We start from the raw sequence: 20,559 nt of genomic DNA, 5'->3' as shown, positions 1-20,559 counted from the left end.
ATCTGCTCTAGCCTCTTGCCCCTCAAGAGACTCCTCTTGCAGGTGGGGCTGTTCAGGAAGTGACGGAGCAGGGAAGTGTTCTCCTCAATGATCCCCACAGGAGTAGATAGGAGCCCTTGAGAACTGCTGACAATAGGCAGCTCTCGGGTCCCAGTATGGCAACTGAGGGGGACCACAAGGTAGAGAATGAGGCATCCAGTGCTGGTCAAACTAATGAAAAGGAATAAGATTATTTGTGCTTTGGTATTTTTCTGAGCGAATGGGAGATATCCCTTTGTAAGTGGGTGACTCCTGTACAGATATTTAAGAATCCAAGGAGTCGTCCTCGACATATTCCAAAAGAGGGGCAGCTAAAAAGGGTGAAGATGGTTGTCTGCCCTGTGGTAATAGGTACCAGAGAACTAGGAGGTACCTATGAAAGATAAGGCCTTGGTGACTCAGAAGATCTGACAAACATTCCGTACCCATTAACAAAAGGAGATTCTGACTCATCCAAATCCAGTCTCTGGAGCACCTAAATTTCTGTGAAACTTAGCGCATCTGCACTGTGAGTGAACGAGGCTCTGAACTGGCTGAGGTCAGTACCAAGGATGTTGTTTGCTGCATCAGTACTTGTTGAGTGGATTATGTTGGTACTGATGTTGATGACTTCAAAGGCACTGTGTAGTGATCTGAGACACCTGTTTAGGTACCAAGGGGTCTGAAGACAGTATAAGCTTCCTACATAACTGCCATACTGGGTCAGACCAAAGGTTCATCTAGCCCAGTATCCTGTCTTCCGACAGTGGCCAACGCCAGGTGCTTCAGAGGGAATGAACAGAACAGGTAATCATCAAGTAATCCATCCCCTGTCGCCCATTCCCAGCTTCTGGCAAAAGAGACTCTTAAGCACATTGCACCAAGAAGAGTGCTTAGAGTCCCTACTGCAATGGTTCAGTGCAGAGAACGATCTCCATGGCTCTTGGATGAACACGAAGTCTTTAATATGCTGCCAGTACCAGAGCAGGCTGGAGTCTCAGATTTATCCCATCTGGAACCAGATTTTCTGGAATGGTCAGATTTTGGCAATGATCACACCTTCTTTGACAGAGGCTGCCTGTGAGAAAATTTAAAAGTCCTCTTTTTGGGTGCCTTATCGATACCCTTTCTACTCTTACCCCACAAAACTCGGTGAATGGGGTACTGAGGTTGATGGGGCGCTGTGTTCACTCAGAGGCTGATGTACAGAGGGGTTACCCAGACCTGTATACAAGGCTGGTTGCAGGGATTGCTACATCGTAAGAAGTCTAAATTTAATTTCCCTGTTTTTTTGAGATCTGCTTTTAATAGATAAGCAGATTTTACCCTTTAATGGTACATGGTTGTCTACCAGACAGTGGAGGCACCAGGAATGTCCGTCACTAACTGGAAATCGATTCCTGGCGGGTGAAGCAGCATTTGAATCCCAGCATAACTCTGCAAAGATTATTCCTGAAGATCGGCCTTCAAGGGAAGGCTGGAGGAGGGGAAAAAAGGGTGTTAAGAAGAAGAAAACAAGTTAAGATAATATCAAACTATAAAAAACTGTGCTACAACAATAAGAAATAAGTAAACTAAACTAAATTATCAGAAAAGGCTGAGTTATGAACTCCGTTTGAAACAGTCATACTAGGCACTCCATCTCAGGCCAAAGGGAAGTTGAGAAGTAACTTAAGGTGTTTTGCCCACGCAGCTCTATATAACCACCGTAAGGGGGAAGAGGATGGCAGGTCAAATGAGCACTGCTACTGAACATCTCCAATCAAAGGTGCACACAAACTTGAAGTGAAGCACCCGTAAGAACACTACTCGTAGAAGAACAGAACTTTACCACACCCATGGGACAATTCACATGTGTTCCTTTCTTTTTGTGCTCATTGGCTACCCCAGAATGGGTGGACTATCCACCAGGGCTCAGCTGGAGGGCTGAGCATCTTCTAACTGGTCTAGCACATATCTATACTTGGACTAGTGCGCTAGAGTGCCCAGATGTTGCAGACTTGAGGCTGGGTGAATGCAAAGGCCTGACTCGGGCAGTAAGGGGTGCTCCGGACAGGAACATTATGACAAAGGATAACAGAAATCAACAGGGATTTTTACAAACATTTGTTGAGCATTCTCCCCAGACTTTTGGAGTTTCACCTGGGATTTTAACCAAAACTTGTGGATTTCTCATTTTGTTTTCAGCCCTACTTTGGCCCAATTCATCAATTTTAATACTAGATTTTGAAAGACATAAGGAGAGTTGTTCAAAAATGATTAGTATAAGAAAGTGAACAGTTGCTACTGGATCAAACCAGTAACAGAAACCTCCAAAAATCCTGCAAGTAACACAAGTAAAAACCAGGGAGGCAGAAGAGCTAAAGGATATGTTGGCAACAATTGTATAAATTGGCCTTTGAATACATTTATTTTGGAATTAGAAGACTGTAGTTAACATAATACAAATCACTTCCACCCTTAAAGTGTCTTAATTATTTTAATAATCACAGGACTATCTAATAGCCAACCTTGTTGTTTTGGGGTTATTGCACTACCTTTTGCAAGATCAGACTCCACTCACACAGGCCAGCAGGAGCTGAAAGAACTTTAGAGGCAGCACAGTTAGATTTCGCTAAGACAGGAATACCTCTGAGTCTGAACTAAACCTCTATAGGCAAGAGAAGAGTAGGGATGAGGAACATAGAACTGAAAGGTACCTCCTGGTTCATCAAATCCTTTCCTCTGCTATCACAGGCAGCCCCATCACATAATCCCATTCTTAAACTTATCAAGCTCCACTTGAAACCTAGTTAGGTTATTTGCCCCCACTATTCCCATTGGAATGCTGTTCCAGAACCTCACACCTCTGATGGTTAGCAACCCTCTAATTTTCAGCCTACATGTATTCGTGACCAATTTATACCCATTTGTCCTTGTGCCAATGGTTATCCTTTAGCTAAAATAGCTCTTCTCTCTCCCTCGTTTTTATTCCCAATGTATTTAGAGAGAGCACTCATATCCCCTCTCTCAGCCTTTAGTTACTCAGGCTAAACATGCTGAGAACTTTTAGTCTTATCTCATAAGATAGACGTCTCTATTCCATGATCATCCTCCTAGTCCTCTCTACACCTATTCCAGTTTGAATTAATCTTTCTTGGGATGACCAAAACTACACACAGTATCGGAGGGGGTCCAAACACAACAAAATTCACCGTGGAAATCAAGTCGGGGGAGGTCAGGATATGGAGAGTTTTGGCATCCAGGGAATAAGGGTTTGGAAGCACAGAAAGACTTGAATAGCTTGCAGGAAAGATCATTTTGTTGTAAAAGAGAACTGCAATGGATGGTGCCTGTCTTAGCTTATGGCTGCTTGGAAGGACTCAAATCACCCTGACTGTACTGCTCCCTGCTCTGCTCGTGACTCCACTTCTTAACCTCTACTGCAACTGCCTCCGGTTTTCCATCTTCTCTTGCATAGAGGTCTGATTCTGTAAGGTGCAGAGCAAGACCCCTTCAAGTCCTATGGATTTCAATGGGAACTGCTGGGGCTCTGTACTTCTGAAAATCAGGCCATTCTTATTTAGAAAGCTAAATAGGAATTTAGATGTTATATACTTGTACTTAGTTTGAAAATTTGGGCCTAAGCATTTTGTGTATTTCCAGACAAAAACTGCATTAAGATGGAGTTATGTTTGAGAGTACATCTCAATATTTTAATAAAATGAACATACTTGGATGTTGTAATTATTCCAAAACTAATCAAAACCTAGAAAATTCAGAGTTAAGGTTAAACTTAAAAATATCCAAAGATATTAACTCTGCCCTGTAGTAATATAATGCAACAACTATGCTAGTCTGAAAATGCATTTTACTATTTGCGAGTCAAGATGAGAGGAAAAGGATTTTTAAAAACACATTAGATTTTTTCATATTTCTTTTTCCTAACCATTCACCTCTTCCCCATAGCAGCTTCTCTAAGACTGGGGAAGGCAATGGGTGGCTTTTGGTATGTCATCTAACTGAAAAAGCATCTTTGTTCCATAGCCTCTGGGACCCACCACTGGAATAATGAAAACCCATCTTATAAAAATTAGTTCAAAGAGACCCCAAAAGAGAAAGAGAAGGAAGAAATGGGCAGAATCTGGCTAACTTTCAGATCTGTTGCTTAGTAGAAAACAGATACTACATCATCTCTGGCTTTTCTGAAATGTCCTACTAAATTTCTGTAACTGCCTAAATCAATATTAGGCTGAGCTTCTATACACAAAACAGAATTTTCAACCATGAATGCCTGTAGAAAAACCAAATGCTACAAGCACATATTTAGCAGATGGCTTTGGGACATTGTAGGATGCCTCGAGATCTACTGAAGTACCTTCATGATGTCTTTAAAAAATTCTATCTTTGCTCTCAACATAAGAGGCCACTTGGAATGAGCCTCATAAATTTGCTGCTCACTATTTGCATTACAGTAACTCCCAGAGGCTCCAACTAAGCTGGTCATATGTGAAGTCTGTGGTAGGTTTAGTCCAATTTCTGAACCATAAGACTATCCTTCCTTGTAACAGCAGACCTACCTACCTGCTAAATATTTGGATTCTTTTCCCCCAAAGTCAAAGAGTTTGACCAAGAACACTGTGAAACTACCAAAAAGTATCAAACAGCAGCATAGTGATAGGGAAAAAAAAAATCATGCCCTTTTTCCAGGAAGCCAGTAGAGAAAGTTAGATTTCCTGCATGTTGATGGGACAGAGACAGGATATTTCCGTACCTCTTAAACTTCCTTTAGAAGTTCTTTGCTCATACAGCAATTCTCTTTCCGTTCACTTTCAAAGTATCAAGCAACTTATCGGAACCTCAACTAAAGCAGTATCCATAAACAGCTGATATCTGACCTACCAATTACTGGAAGATCCATGGACACTCACTGGAGGGGTAAAAGTAATAATAATAATAATAATAAAAAAAAAAAACAGCCCTGCTTATTATGTCTCCTCTGAATAGGAAGAATGATTTTTCTGACACAGCATTACTGATTCATAGGAGACCAAAAGAGGTAGGTAAGACTAAAATATTGCACTTTTCAGGGAAGACTTGGGAGCTTGATGTACACGTCTCTGGTGCTAAAGAAAATCCAGATCTCCTCAAGGTCTCTCTCACACTGAAAGTTCCTCTATAGAGACATCAGAAGATGGTGGGTGGGTTTGTCCTACAGTTGGCTAGAATCCCCAAAGTATAGAGGAGCTCTGTGGGGAGAAACTTTTCCAGATACCACCACCAAGAAGAAGTAGAACAAGTGGAAGCTAAAGGCAGACACCACATCCCAAGCTTAACTTAGAAGCAGCAAGAGGAACCTCCCGCCAGGACAGGCCATGGAGCAGATTAATGGAGCTGATTAATCTGCAATAGATGATTCTAAGGTGCACTGAGGTGACACCACCGCTGAGCTTTCTAGTCACTCAAAAGTGAGATAAGACTGACCTGGACTCAAATGAAGCCAAGAAAAAAAGCAGGATTGAAATCCCATAGTTTCTCAGATGTCAAAGTCTTTAAAGCAGGCCTATGCTGAATACACAGATCAAAAAGTCCCATCAATGCAGACAAAGGATCCAGCCTCCTTGATTTCAAGGAGCTACTCCATATTTTCTCCATCCTGTAGCCAGGTAAAGAAAGAAAAGACAGCCACTCTTCCTTTTTTATTTTCCTTGGGAAAGGGTGAAACACCATTCTCTTCCATCTCTTTCTAGTTGCTTAGAAGAGAGCGAAGTCTACTTCCACCGACACACATGAAGAAACAGGTGAAGGAAGCAGATCTTTTTCTAGCACCTGGATTAGTCACTGCTCTGTTTGAAACACAATAGGCAGAACTGATACAAAGAATGTAGCTCGGATACATATGTGCGTGTCGTAGACAGCAGAGCACACTTATGACTGGTGCTCTGTTGTCCAATTAATCTAGTAGGTCTCAGAAGAGTATTAAGCGGAAGTCAAAACTACCAGGCAGGAACTGAACTCTTGCAAATATTTATCATCAAATTCACGGGAGAGAAAGAGTTGTGTAGCCCTTCTAGCAGGTGACTAGTTTATTCCCAAGTTAGCATCAAGAGCCAAACTGACTTGTCATCCACACTACATACCCCACAAAATTACCAGGGTCGAAATCAGTGACAGCAGTCATGGAAGTGAAAATGTGGAGTTACTGAATGCTATCAAATAACAGGTTTCAATCACTAACTTGGTTGGATTTAGAGTAGCAACTATGAGATAAGAAGAACTATATCTCGTTACTAAACCCTTGAGATATCCAATTCCCCCCTTTAAAAAAGCATTTTCTTGTAAAAATAGAAAAAGCAGCTTAAGAACAGAAAAATGTTTTAAAGTGTCAAGAATCCAGGGACCAAAGGGAGAAGAATGCATCATAGGGGAAGGCAGAATTCAGGAACAAAATGAAACCGGAGGATAGCAACAGCAGGAGAGGAGAGGTAAGCACCACTGCGCCCGCTGGTCCAAAAAGAAGGGGGGGGGGGAGAGAAAGGAAAAGAAGGAATAAAAGACAAATAAAATAAAACTCAGACCTCAAAACTGGAGTAATAAAAGCAATCTGGGATTGAAAAATTATCCCTAAATCATGTGATTATTCAAAACTTTTACGGCATAATTTAATGTGAAAGACATGCTTCTATTACCTTTCTTTCGAAAGAGTGCATTTAGGTAATTTTCTGCTTGGCATTCAATCTTATCAGTGTTGGACTGGCCCTGAGATGATAGTTCCTCTGTTGGTGTTGACTGTGAAGAACCAATAACTGGGATACGCTCCTAGAAAATGTAAGATGGCAACAGATCTCAATAACAATTATAGTTTGTTCTCAGAACCCAGTACATGAATGAATAGCATAAATAAAAAAGATTTCTGCCAACTTAACATTCCTCCCTTACGCCCCAGCCAAAACAAACCGTGTGAATCCATATGGGAAATTTCATTCTCCAAGCTCTATTTTTAGACCCAATATTTCAAAAACATAAGTTTCAACAATTTATATCACATTCATACTTACACTGACTGTTTCTTTGTGTAAGTTACAAAAGGAACATTTTTCGTCCATTGACCAGTCAGTCAGCTCTTCTGGCTCACAGTCTTAAAGAAAAACAATTAAAAAAAATTATTTAAAGATGAGCAAATATAGATTGTTTAAAAAGGAACAAAGTGTGATCAATTACAAAGTTAAAATTTCTAGTCTAACATGTTTCAGAGTAACAGCCGTGTTAGTCTGTATTCGCAAAAAGAAAAGGAGTACTTGTGGCACCTTAGAGACTAACCAATTTATTTGAGCATGAGCTTTCGTGAGCTATAGCTCACTTCATCGGATGCATACCGTGGAAACTGCCTTTACTTCCGCAGGTGGGTATTGTAGTTGTAAGAAAGCTTGACAGAGATCTTGTAGGTGTTTGTCTCTGTCTGAGGGGTTGGAGCAAATGCGGTTGTATCGCAGAGCTTGGCTGTAGACGATGGATCGTGTGGTGTGGTCTGGGTGAAAGCTGGAGGCATGTAGGTAGGAATAGCGGTCAGTAGGTTTCCGGTATAGGGTGGTGTTTATGTGACCATTGTTTATTAGCACTGTAGTGTCCAGGAAGTGGATCTCTTGTGTGGACTGGACCAGGCTGAGGTTGATGGTGGGATGGAAATTGTTGAAATCATGGTGGAATTCCTCAAGGGCTTCTTTTCCATGGGTCCAGATGATGAAGATGTCATCAATATAGCGCAAGTAGAGTAGGGGCTTTAGGGGACGAGAGCTGAGGAAGCGTTGTTCTAAATCAGCCATAAAAATGTTGGCATACTGTGGGGCCATGCGGGTACCCATAGCAGTGCCGCTGATCTGAAGGTATACATTGTCCCCAAATGTGAAATAGTTATGAGTGAGGACAAAGTCACAAAGTTCAGCCACCAGGTTAGCCGTGACATTATCGGGGATAGTGTTCCTGACGGCTTGTAGTCCATCTTTGTGTGGAATGTTGGTGTAGAGGGCTTCTACATCCATAGTGGCCAGGATGGTGTTATCAGGAAGATCACCGATGGATTGAAGTTTTCTCAGGAAGTCAGTGGTGTCTCGAAGGTAGCTGGGAGTGCTGGTAGCGTAGGGCCTGAGGAGGGAGTCTACATAGCCAGACAATCCTGCTGTCAGGGTGCCAATGCCTGAGATGATGGGGCGCCCAGGATTTCCAGGTTTATGGATCTTGGGTAGTAGATAGAATATCCCAGGTTGGGGTTCCAGGGGTGTGTCTGTGCGGATTTGATCTTGTGCTTTTTCAGGAAGTTTCTTGAGCAAATGCTGTAGTTGCTTTTGGTAACTCTCAGTGGGATCATAGGGTAATGGCTTGTAGAAACTCATGTTGGAGAGCTGCCGAGCAGCCTCTTGTTCATCTTCCAACCTATTCATGATGACAACAGCACCTCCTTTGTCAGCCTTTTTGATTACGATGTCAGAGTTGTTTCTGAGGCTGTGGATGGCATTGCGTTCCGCATGGCTGAGGTTATGGGGCAAGTGATGCTGCTTTTCCACAATTTCAGTCCGTGCACGTCGGCGGAAGCACTCCATGTAGAAGTCCAGTCTGCTGTTTCGACCTTCAGGAGGAGTCCACCTAGAATCCCTCTTTCTGTAGTGTTGGTAGGGAGACCTCTGTGGATTAGTATGTTGTTCAGAGGTATTTTGGAAATAGGCAGTTTCCACGGTATGCATCTGATGAAGTGAGCTGTAGCTCACGAAAGCTCATGCTCAAATAAATTGGTTAGTCTCTAAGGTGCCACAAGTACTCCTTTTCTTTTAGTCTAACATGTATTTATTAGTATGATTTAGTTGGTAGAGATCAGAAGGCTCCGAGTTCAATTCCCACATCAGGATTCTTGGGATCAAAGCTGACAATGGAGGATGGGGATGTTATTCTTTAAATGAAAGATAAAACCCAGTGGCCACTTTGGCTGACTTTTGTGGTTATCCAAGTCATATTTAAAGATCCTATGACTCTTTTCAAAAGGCAGCATATTAACCTGAGAGCCCTGGTTAATATTCTTCCTTTCAATAACAAAAGATTTGAATGTTAAAGCAACTTGTAAGCTACTAATTAGGGCACAGTGGCTTTGCCATTTAGCCATGCAGACGTACTACTACTGTGCAGTAACTAATGTTGTACTGATACTGCATATAAATCAACATTCTACTGTCACACTAGAATAATATATAAAACTTCCTAAATACAATATACAGAATATCAATACAGTAATTGAACAATCTCATCTCTATTTCAATGAATATATACAATATATAACCATTCTCTTCCTTCTTTCGTCAAAAATCAAAACAGAGCTGCCACATGCCAAAGTCTTGATTTTGCTCTGCTAAATAATTCAGGAAAATTTCAAAAACAAAATGAAAGAACACAACAATGAACAGTTTTATTATTTTTTTCATGTGAACATTATACTTGTGAAAAGCTGCCAGACTGACAAATCCAGAGACTGAATTTCTCTATCAACAGAGCAGATACAGCACTGTCAGCACTTGTATAAACTTGAATGGAGCTGAGTAGCAGAAAACAGTAGTACCTAAAAGCTGAAAAAGAAGCTTTATGTAAAACAAACGTTCTTGTTGAATGGTCATGTGAGAAATAAAATAAAAAAGGGCAAAAGTCAAAGAATCTAAGAATTCTGAACCTAAATGAATATATCAAAATGGAACATTTAATAATAAACATAACATTTTGCTGTGGGAATTGTGTTATATTAATTGATTCCTAGTTGAATTTAGAGCATGATGTTGACACATTCTGCATGAATTAATATCATACAATTCACTGTCTTATGACATAATTAAACATATATTCATTCTCATTGCTCCACTCCAGGTTCAATCTCAGGTGTTAAGGCCTTGTCTACTCTAGGAAAAAGAACTGTTATTGACAATGACGGTCAGCAATCAATCAGTTTAGCTGGATCTGTAGTTGAAACTCTGACACTGTAGGAGCAAAGAGGGACATACTGTTTGAGACATAATTTCCAAAACTGTAATTAAAAACTGTTATCTGAGTGAGTTGCTGAAACAGTACTGAACACAGTTTGGCCTTGCCTACAATTTGAACTAAAGAGTTTTCAATATTGGTTCAATTAAACTGACTGCTGACAATCAGTGCTAGTAACCGTTGGATTTAATAGTGTAGACAAGGCCAGACAAAATTTCTGCAGAAAAGTCTAAATTCACAGATTATACCTTGCGGTTCTAACACAACATTATGCATACTGGAGAAGTGCCTGGTATCCATGGCAAATACAAGTCAGATGCCACCCCATATTCCAAGTGCATGGCCTTTAAATGTCAATGTGGCAAGGGAATTCTGCCGCCTTCCAGTGAAGTGAAGGGGTTCAACTAACTCATTCAGTATCAAACAGTTTCTAATGAAGATTATTATATTTCACATAACTATACTAGTTTCTGAAATCTATATACAAATGCGTTCTATCTATTTAACAAAGACAGGCTTTGGAAGAAAAAAGGGAGAAAAGAAATGTATTCCTGAGCAGAGAATCTCCTCAGAGTACATCCTACATACAGCAGCCTCTCATTTAAGCCAGGAGATCGTTAGCTAGAGTCACTTTAAGACTATTTAGGGTTTCACACATTAAAACCAACACCTTAAAACTTCACCTGGGAGTCTGTGGTGGCTAGTGCAAATTATGGAACACAGGTTTACAGTGTAATTTCCTATAGGAAATACTATTTAATTAACGAAGACGATATGTTGATATTTAATTCAATAACTTGACTAATGCAACCAGTATTACTTGTATGTTTTTTAAATTTAGTTCAGTTTGTTTTATTCTGCCCTACAGTACCAATATTCAAGAGAATTTTATACTGGCATTGTGCTATATACGGTATTTTTTATTTATAGTATAAAAGTTATGGGGGGGGGGGGGGACGACAAGTTTTTAGAGCTGAAGCTTTTGGCAGCCAGGAGGGAACAGCTGGTGGTGAGACTTGGGATAAGCATATTAGCTGAATATTTCTGCTGGATGACTTTAGCAGTTCATAACTTTTAGAGTTATTGTTTCAGGCTGTCTGCAGACTCTGGAAGACATCTCTTGAGAATCAGCTCATGTTTTTAAAGCTTACTCTGAAATCATAAAAGAGGTTTAGTTTTGTTTGTTTTACACGAAAGCTTGGATTCTGGAGTTCAGTTTTGTGGCAGGGGTTGAATTTTGTGCGAAATTCCTCTACCTTGGAATCACAGAACATAGTGAGTCCTACTATACATAAGGCTAATTGGAGATTGTTCCTGGACTAGAATAATAGAAATGTCGGACTCAACAGCAACACTGAAAGGTCATCTAATCCATCCTCCTGCACTGAGGAGGCGGACTAATTATTATCTAGACCATCCCAGACGTGTTTGTCTAACCTCTTCTTAAAAACCTCCAATGGAGGGAGATTTCACAATTACTGTAATTGTTGTTCTTCAATATGTGTTGCTCATGTCCATTCCACATTAGGTGTGCAAGTGGTGCATGCACTGTTGCTGGAGATTTTTCCCTCGGTGGTATCCGTCAGGCTGGCTCTAGCACCCTCTGGTGCTCTGCACTTATGTACTGTTATAAGGGGCACTGCCGGCTCTGCAACCTCCTCAGTTCCTTCTTGCCGTCTAACTCTGACAGCAGGGCAGGTCATGGAATGGACATGAGCAACATCATCTCGAAGAACACAGTTACAGAAAGGTCAGTAACCATTTTTTCTTCTTGGAGTGCTTGCATATCCACTACAAGGTAGGTGACTCACAAACCCAAAGGAGGTGGGCTTGGAGTTCATAGACATGCAGATTGCAACACTGCTCTCCCAAAACTGGCATGATCACAAGCCTGCTGGGCGATGGCGTAATGGGAGGAGATGGTATGCATTGACAAACACATTGCAGCCCTGGAGATGTCTTGGGTCAGGACCTGGGCCAGAAACATTGCTGACGAGGCCTGAACGGTCATTGAATGAGCCGTCATGATAGCAGAAGGGGAGATGCCCCCCTGCTTGTAGTATGTCTGAGAACAGGAGGTTATCCAGAATGAAATTCTCTGGGCTGAGACTGGCAGGCCTTTTGTTCTTTCTGTGATTGCTATGAAGAGTTGTGTCGATCTATAAAAGAAGCTTGGTTCTCTAGATATAGAAAGTTAGTGCACATATAACATCCAACGAGTGAAGGCGCCGTCTTCTGAATTCTTGTACTGTTTCAGGAAGAAAACTGGTAGGAAAAGGGCCTGGTTACCAGGGAAGTGCGAGATCACCTTTGGAAGGAAGGCTGGATGGGGCGCAGTTGAAACTTGTCCTTAAAAAACATGATGTATGGTGGTTCTGATGTGAAGGCCCTGATTTCCGAGACCCTTGGGGCTGAGGTAATCACAACCAGGAGGGTGACCTTCCACAAGAGAAACAGCACAGGGCACGATGCCAGCGGCTCAAAGGCAGAGCCCACAAGTCTTGACAGGTTTAAGTCAAACGGTGGAATCAGCTTGTGAATTTGAGGGTAAAGTCTTTCTAGCCCTTTCAGAAAGTGGATGGACATGTTGTGCGAGAAGACTGACCTGCTGCTCACTGGGGGGTGGAAGGCTGAGATCGCCGCTAGGTGTACCTTGATAGATGTGAGGCCAGGCCTACTTATTTCATATGGAGCAGGTATTCCAGCACAGATTGGAGGGAAGACCAAACTAAGAAATGTTTCCACTTAGCCAGATAAGTAGCCATAGTAGAAGGCTTCCTACTATCTAGCAAGACCTGGAGTACTTGCTCTGAACAGGCTTGCTTCTCTGAGTTCAACCATGCTGCTTCCATGTGGTCAGGTGAAGGGTCCCAAGGTTTGTGTGGAGTAAACGGCTGTGATCTTGCGAGATCAGGTCTGGGCAGAAGGAGATGGGCAGTGGGGGTGCTTCTGACAAGTCTAGTAGCATGCCGAACCAGTGTTGGCATGGTCATGCTGTACCTATAAAAATTAATACTCCCCTTGTCCCACTTGACTTTCAGAAGGACGTTGTGCATCAGAGGAACTGGAGGAAATGCATAGAATAGGAGCTGTCTACGGAAGCAGGAAGGCGCCTGAAAGGGAGCCCAGGCTGTGACAGTGCAGCAAGCAAAACTGTTGGCATTTCCTGTTCTGCCTGGCTGCGAACAAGTCTACCGGGGGAGATCCTCACCTCTGGAAGATGAATCTGGTGACCTCTGAGCGAAGGGACAACACATGGTGAGAGGAGAAAGATGTGTGGAGGTTATCTGCTGGAGAGTCCAGGGCTCCCGGAAGATGGGTAGCCTCGAGGTGAACAGTGTGCTTCATACAAAAGTCCCACAGATGGACATCCTTCCGACACAGGGTAGAGGAGTGCGCTCCTCCCTATTTGTTGATGTGGAACATGGCTACCATGTTGTCTCTAAGAACTCATGCTACTTTGCCTGTGATCTGGGGAAGGAACACTTGGCAAACTTAGCAGACGGCTCTGAGCTCTGACGTGTGTGTGTAGGGAGAACTCTTCCTGGGACCCCAGACCCTGTGTCCTGAGGTGTTCGAGGTGAGCTCCCCTACCTAGATCAGAAACTAGGGATACTGAAGGCTGGGGGATGGGGGTGATAAAGGAAATGCCTGCACTAATCGACCATGGGTCCTTCCACCAGTTGAGAGAGGCGAGTACCAGAGAGGGAACTGTAAGCACCAAGTCTAAGTGGTGCCTCTTCGGTGAGTACACCGAGGCCAAACACATCTACAGGGGTCTGAGGTGCAGCTTTGCATGTCATACCAAGTAAGTACATGCAGCCATGTGCCCCAAAAGATGTGACATTGTCTGGAATCGAGCCTCTGGAATATAGGCTCTGGCCTGGGTTGAGTCTAGGATTGCTCAAATAAACTCTATTATTATCTGTATTGGAACAAGAGTAGACTTTTGATCATTTATCAACAGGCCCATTGTTCGATAGGTCGTTTGGAGCAGGCTGATTCTGTTCTTTACTTGAGCCTCTGAACAGCCCTTGATCAGCCAGTTGTTGAGGTGCGGGTAGACTTGGACACCTCGCTTTCTGGGGAAGGACACTACCACCACCATGCATTTCGTAAAAACCGAAGGGGCTGCAGACAGACCAAAAGGGAGGACAGTGAATTGCTAATGGGTCTGGCTTATAATAAATCTGAGGAACCTTCTGTGGCCTTGGAAGATGAAAATGTGCAAACAGGCATCCTTCAGGTAGAGGGCAGCATACCAGTTCCCTGGATCTAGGGAGGGAATGATGGAGACCAGGGAGACCATGCAGAACCTCAGTTTCTAGAGATAACTGTTGAGGCAGCGCAGGTCCAGGCTGGGTCAAAGACCCTCCTTGCCCTTCAGAATTAGGAAATATTGGGAGTACAACCTCTACCTCTCAATTTTTGAGGTAACTCCTTCAGATCTCCCACCTATAGGAGGGCTTGTACCTCTTGGGCTAGCAGTTGCTCCTGAGAAGGGTCCCTGAAATGGGATGGGAGGGAGGAGTGGAAGAAAACTGAAGGGTATAACCATCCACCACCGTACTCAGCACCCAGTGGTCAAAGGTGACAAAGGTCCGAACTGGAATGAAGTGGGAGAGTCGGTTAAAAAACAAAAAGGAGGCACGATCTGATGCAGAAACTGATATAGCACCCTTGGGTGCACCTTCAAAAGTTCTATTCGGGGCCTCCCGAGTACCTGAAACATCCCGGTAGCGAGGCTGAGGTGAACAGGGATGGTTGCCAATGTTTAGAACCCCTACTCCTTTTCTTCAGCAGGTCCTGTCTCTGCAGTGGTGCCAAGAAGCGGGCCGGTTGCTGGAGCCTGAAATGCTTCCTCAAAGGAACTGGAGAATAGAAGCCCAGTGATCTGAGAGTAGACATGAAGTTCTTCAGACCATGGAATTTTGCACGTCCATTTGCTCTGAGAAAAGAGGTATCCTCTAATGGGAGGTCTTGGATAGACTGTTAAACCTTCAGTGGGAATCCCGAAGACTGAAGCCATTAGCATCGCCTCATGACCTCTGCGGAAGCCATCATTCTGGCTGCCATGTCAGCTGTGGCCAGGGCTGCCTGGAGTGAGGCTCTGGCTATGTTGTTTCCTTCCTCTAATAGGGCAGAAAAAACTCTTGCCTGGAGTCCTGAGGCAGCAAGTCTTTAAATTTCTCCAGAGATTCCCAAATGTTGTAATTGTACCTCCCAAGCAGGACTTGCTGGTTAGAAATACAAAGTTGGAACCCTCCAGTCAAATGAATTTTTCTGCCAAAAAAGGACTAGTGTCTTTAAGTCCTTCTAACTGGGGATAGTGCTTGCCTCGTCTTGCCTGTCCCTCTCATTGGCCACTATCATCACTAGGGAACCTGAAGGAGGGTGAGAACATAAGTATCCGTATCCCATTCTCTAACCTCTGAAGCAGGAGGGAAAAAAGACAGGGTCTGCCACAGGGATCTGACTGGGCCCATAACAGCCTCATTGATGGGTAGGCCACTTTAGATGAGGCTGCTGCAGTCAAAATGTCAATGAGGCTATTATCCTCTTTAGAAGTTCCTGATGGGCTCTAAACCCATCTTGTGACAGTGAGTCACTCACCCCCGAGACTGCTTCACCTGGGGGGGAGGAGGAAGAGGGGGGCTTTCTCCTTTTCTTCTGCCCTTATGATGTCCCCTGGACCCACATCTTCTGTGTTAGTACTGGTCTTGGTACCACAGTCTGGGTTGGGTGCCGAATGGGGCAGCGTAGAGGCCCTCCTTTTGGATTTGACCAAGTAGTACCAGTGGAACTAGGTACTAGGGGTAGGGGCCTCAGTACCCAGGGAAATTCCCACAGACTCCAGAACAGCCACTGGACCTGAATAGTTCACTGTGCTCCAAGCCAGTGCTGGCAGGACGTAGGATGGGTAGCAGTGGTGGCTGTTGGAGCCCTTCACCCAGCCTCTCTTTGACTGCGAAGAAGAGTTCTCCCGAGCTGACCACGGGGGAACAGTACCCTTTGCTTCTGCCGGTCAGTGCCCAGGGACTGGTGCCGGATTGGGAAAGACCTCATCCATATAAGAACATAATAATGGCTATACTGTGTCAGACCAAAGGTCTATCTAGCCCAGTATCCTGTCTTCCAACAGTGCCCAATGCCAGGTGCTTCAGAGGGAATGAACAGAACAGGTAATCATCAAATGATCCACCCCTTGTCACCCATTCACAGCTTCTGGTAAACAGAGGCTAGGGACACCATACCTGCCCATCCTGTCTACCAGCCATTGAGGAACCTATCCTCCATGAATTTATCTAGTCCTTTTTTGAACCCTTTTATAGTCTTGGCCTTCACAACATCCTCTGGCAAGGAGTTCCACAATTTGACTGTGTTTTGTGTGAAGAAATACTTCCTTTTGTTTGTTTTAAACCTGCTGCCTATTAATTTAATTGTGTGACCCCTAATTCTTGTGTTATGAGGCAGAAATAACACTTCCTTATTTACTTTCTCCACACCTAGTGCTAACACTTCAGGTACAACCATGAAAAAGCCCAACAGTGCTGATGGCCCATCAGCAAGCGACAGTGGACTGTAAAGGAGCTTAGTCTTCCTGTGACCATGTGGATCAGCCAAGAGTGGCTACAGGTGCCCTGCAGAAACATATGACCATGTCACCTGATACTGGAACCCATCATGAATTCTGTACTTTTCCACAAGAAGCTGGGGGGAGGGAGTGTGCCAAACTAGGAAACAAAGGACTCCCACCTTATGAAAATCCTATTTAAGGGTGGGGAGTGAGGTAATCAAGATCATCAATTCTCCCCTGCTACCCCACCCAAGATGACTGCTGGAAACAACTAAGGCTGAACTGGAGGGAAAAACTGGACCCAGGCTGGAAGGCCATCTGGCCTGTGAAGAAGATTATTAGAACCACATTTAGCGTGAAGAATTTACATGTAACCAGTTTCTTTAGTGTATTAAGCTTAGATTGCGTGCTCTATTTTCTTAGTAATCTGCCTTGTTCTGTCTGCTACTTCCTTAACTACTTAAAATACACATTATAGTTAATTCATTTATTTCTGGTTTATGATATAATCCAGTTTATATGATTTCAAACTGGGGGAGCAAGAAGTTGTGCATACCCTCCTCCACATTGAAGGAAGAGGCAACTTTAATGGGTTTGTACTCTTGTGGGGGAGGGGGGGTGGACATCTGCATTATGTGGCAAGCCCCATAAACTGAGCCTTCTCAGAGCAGATCTCGGTCTCTCTGTGCAGCTGGGTGTGGTCCTGCCTGTGTGCTTGGCTAGAAAAGGCAGGGGAGCCTGGCTCAGCAAGACAGGTTAAAAGGGGCCTATGCTGGCAGAACAGGTAGACTCAGTGGTATCTCTGCATGTCAGATGGCTTCCCAAGGGGTCCAACCCATCACAGGGTGACCACAGCTGCATGCAGTATTTAAGACACTGGCGTACCATGGATTTATATAGAGGCAATATGATATCTCTTTCTTAACAATTCCTTAAATGTTAGCTTTTTTGACTGCTGCTGCACATTGAGCAGATGTTTTCAAAGAACTATCCACAATGACTTCAAGATCTCTTTCTTGAGAGGTAACAGCTAATTTGGACCCCATCGTTTTATACGTACAGTTGAGATTATGTTTTCCAATGTGCATTACTCTGCATTTATTAACACTGAATTTCATCTGCCATTTTGTTGCCCAGTCACCCAGTTTTGTGAGAGTCCTTTGGAACTCTTTACAGTCTGCTTTAGACTTGAGTAGTTTTGTATCATCTAAAAATGTTGCCACCTCATGATTTACCCATTTTTCCAGATCATTTATGAATATGTTGAATAGTGCTGGTCCCAGTATCAATCCCTGTAGAACACCACTCTTTACCTCTCTATTCTGAAAACTGACCATTTCTACCCTTCGTTTCCTATCTTTCAATCAGTTACTGATCCATGAGAGGACCTTCCGTCTGATCTCATTCCCTCATGGATGACAGAAAGACCAGTTTGCCTTGGGCAGATACTGAGGGGACCAGTGCTGGGGAAGAGCTTGGAGCCCCATGTCCCCTTCTGCTCGTTGTGCTCATCAGAGCCAGAGGTTGTCCCATTGGGGTCAGCAGTACCAGGAGTGATTATTAAGTCCCTGAATGCTGCGAAGGCCTCTGGGGTGGAAGGCACCGCAATCACTTCCTGGTGTCGGCGGGAGGTCCGGTACCAAACTCAATAGCCCTTGCAAACGGGGCACAGTTGATGGTGTGTCTGGGGAACTGTGCGGTGCAGGAGTGGCTCAATGCAGATACTCTGCTGCCCTCCCCATTTGTCCTTTCTCAGCACCAAGGAGCATCATCTCTCAGACTGCTGCTTCTTATGTTTCTTCCTCAGCACTGGAGATTGAGAAAGGTGCTGAGAAACGTGCAGTGCCAGAGGGGTACATCATACCAGAGCCAAGGTGCTTGGTGCTGAATCCAATCAGCTTAGCTCTGACACCAGTCTAAGTGCAGCTTCTATTAGGATAGCCCTCAGCCTAGTTTCCCTGTGTTTCTTCATACAAGGCTTAAGGTCTCGACAGATTTGATAGTGCTGTCGTACGTGAGCCTCTCCCAGACACTTCAGATAACTGAAGCAGGAGGTTGCTGACCAGAACAGACTTGCCATAGGAGGCACAAGGTTTGAAGCCTGGGAACTGGGGCAGGCCCGGCTCAGGAGTGAAGGGAGCCCCTCTAATGCTAAGAGAGGGCAACTAAATATCTACGCTAATAATATTTACTCTACTACTAAACTAAAACACAAACTAAGCTAAAGACAAAACCACTGAATAATGCCTTGCCGAAGCAAGAGTTGTTCCAGCAACCGTCACAGGCAGTGTGAAGGAACTGAGAGGGTGTGGAGCCGGTGTTGCCCCTTATAGCATGGCACAAAAGGGTGCTAGAGCTGGCCCAATGGATACCACTAAGGGATGGCAATGGGGCACATGGTATGGGCACATCTAATGTGAAATGGACATGAGCAAGGACGAGAAGAAGAACTATTTCTTATGTCTTGCCTACAACACTCCTGCTAATATATCCCAGAATGATGTTTGGGGGTTTTTTTTGGCAACAGTATTACATTTAGTTTGTGATTCGCTATAAAACGAGATCCTTTTCTGCAGTAAGAACACAAGAACAGCCATACTGGGTCAGACCAGAGGTCCATCTAGCCCAGTATCCTGGTTCCAACAGTGGCCAATGCCAGGTGCTCCAGAGGGAATGAACAGAACAGGTAATCATCAAGTGATCCATTCCCTGTCGTCCATTCCCAGCTTCTGGCAAACAGAGGCTAGGGACACCATCCCTGCACATCCTGGCTAGTAGCCATTGCTAGACCTATCCTCCATGAACAGGAAATGGGAAATGACTGCCTAGTACTCCCACCTAAGTAGCCATTTCCCATTTTGTATTTGTGCAATCAATTATTCCTTCCTAAGTGTAGTACTTGGCATTTATCCTTATTGAATTTAGTCGTATTTCATTCAGATAATTTCTCCAGTTGGTCAAAATCATTTTGAATTCTAATACTGTCCTCCAAAGTGCCTACAACCTCTCCCAGCTTGGTGTTGTCTGCAAACTTTATAAGTGTACTCTCTATGCAATTATCCAAATCATTTATGAAGATGTTGGATAGAACCAGAACCAGGACAGATCCTTGGAGGACCCTGCTCCATATGCTCTTTCACCCCAATTGTGAACCATTGATAACTACTCTATGTATGGTTTTCCAGGCAGTTGTGCACCCTTCTTATAGTAGGGTTGTCTAGGCTCTATTTCTCTAGTTTGTTTATAAGAAATTCATGTGAGACCATATTAAAAGCCTTACTAAAGTCGAGATATATCATATCGCTGCTTCCCTCCAATCCACAAGGCTTGTTACCCTGCCAAACAGGATATTAGAATACCACATGTTTTGACATGATTACCACCAAAAAAGGCAAGCTAGGAAATAGTTTGTCAGCTGGATGTGATGACAGGTCTTTATGTGGCTTGCGACTGCCTACAAAATCAAAATTCAAACAGGGTACACCATGTAGAAACATACTAAGGTGTTACGAATACAGTTGGGGCCAAACAAAGTCACAATCAGAATAAAAGAGTTTAACATCACACGCCGGTGACGGATCACCTCTGCTCTTCCCTGACAAGGTAGGTATTCTTTCTTTTAAAAAAAAAAATCTGAATATTTCTGATTGTGAGGTGAGCGCTTAAAGCCTTTTGAATTTTGATAAAAATGGAGTCCAAGTGCCCTGCCAGGGAGCTTTTTCCCTTTTCCCCTCTTTATGAATATAGGATGACTGAATGACAGACCCAAGAGAAAGGATTAGAGAGGCAAGGTGGGTGAGTTAATATCTTCTATGGAATCAACTTCCAATAAACCAGATTACCCAACTTTGTTTCTTTAATATCCTGGGACCAACATGGTTACAACTACACTGCATACACCAAGAGAAAGGATGATTTTTTACTCTTTTGCCTTAGTGAGGCTACACCAAACAGGCTCTTCTCAGCTGCTC

General features: G+C 43.6%; 1 protein-coding gene across 10 annotated transcripts in view; it reads right to left on the bottom strand.

Annotated features, from left to right (window-relative positions):
- LCORL (ligand dependent nuclear receptor corepressor like) overlaps positions 1-20,559 on the bottom strand; it is a 176,565-nt gene that overhangs the window by 87,491 nt on the left and 68,515 nt on the right. For all 10 annotated transcript variants that reach the window (XM_077815806.1, XM_077815803.1, XM_077815812.1 and 7 more), the window contains exons 3-4: positions 7,056-7,135; positions 6,687-6,816 (exon numbers count right to left, since the gene is read on the bottom strand). In XM_077815806.1, coding sequence (XP_077671932.1) covers positions 6,687-6,816; positions 7,056-7,135 — 210 coding nt within the window. The remainder of the gene's footprint in view (positions 1-6,686; positions 6,817-7,055; positions 7,136-20,559) is intronic.

This window comes from Eretmochelys imbricata, chromosome 4, assembly GCF_965152235.1.
Source record: "Eretmochelys imbricata isolate rEreImb1 chromosome 4, rEreImb1.hap1, whole genome shotgun sequence".
NCBI classification, from domain to species: Eukaryota; Metazoa; Chordata; order Testudines; family Cheloniidae; genus Eretmochelys; species Eretmochelys imbricata.
Note: the sequence above shows the minus strand (reverse complement) of the source record. Positions and strands in the feature narration are given on the sequence as shown.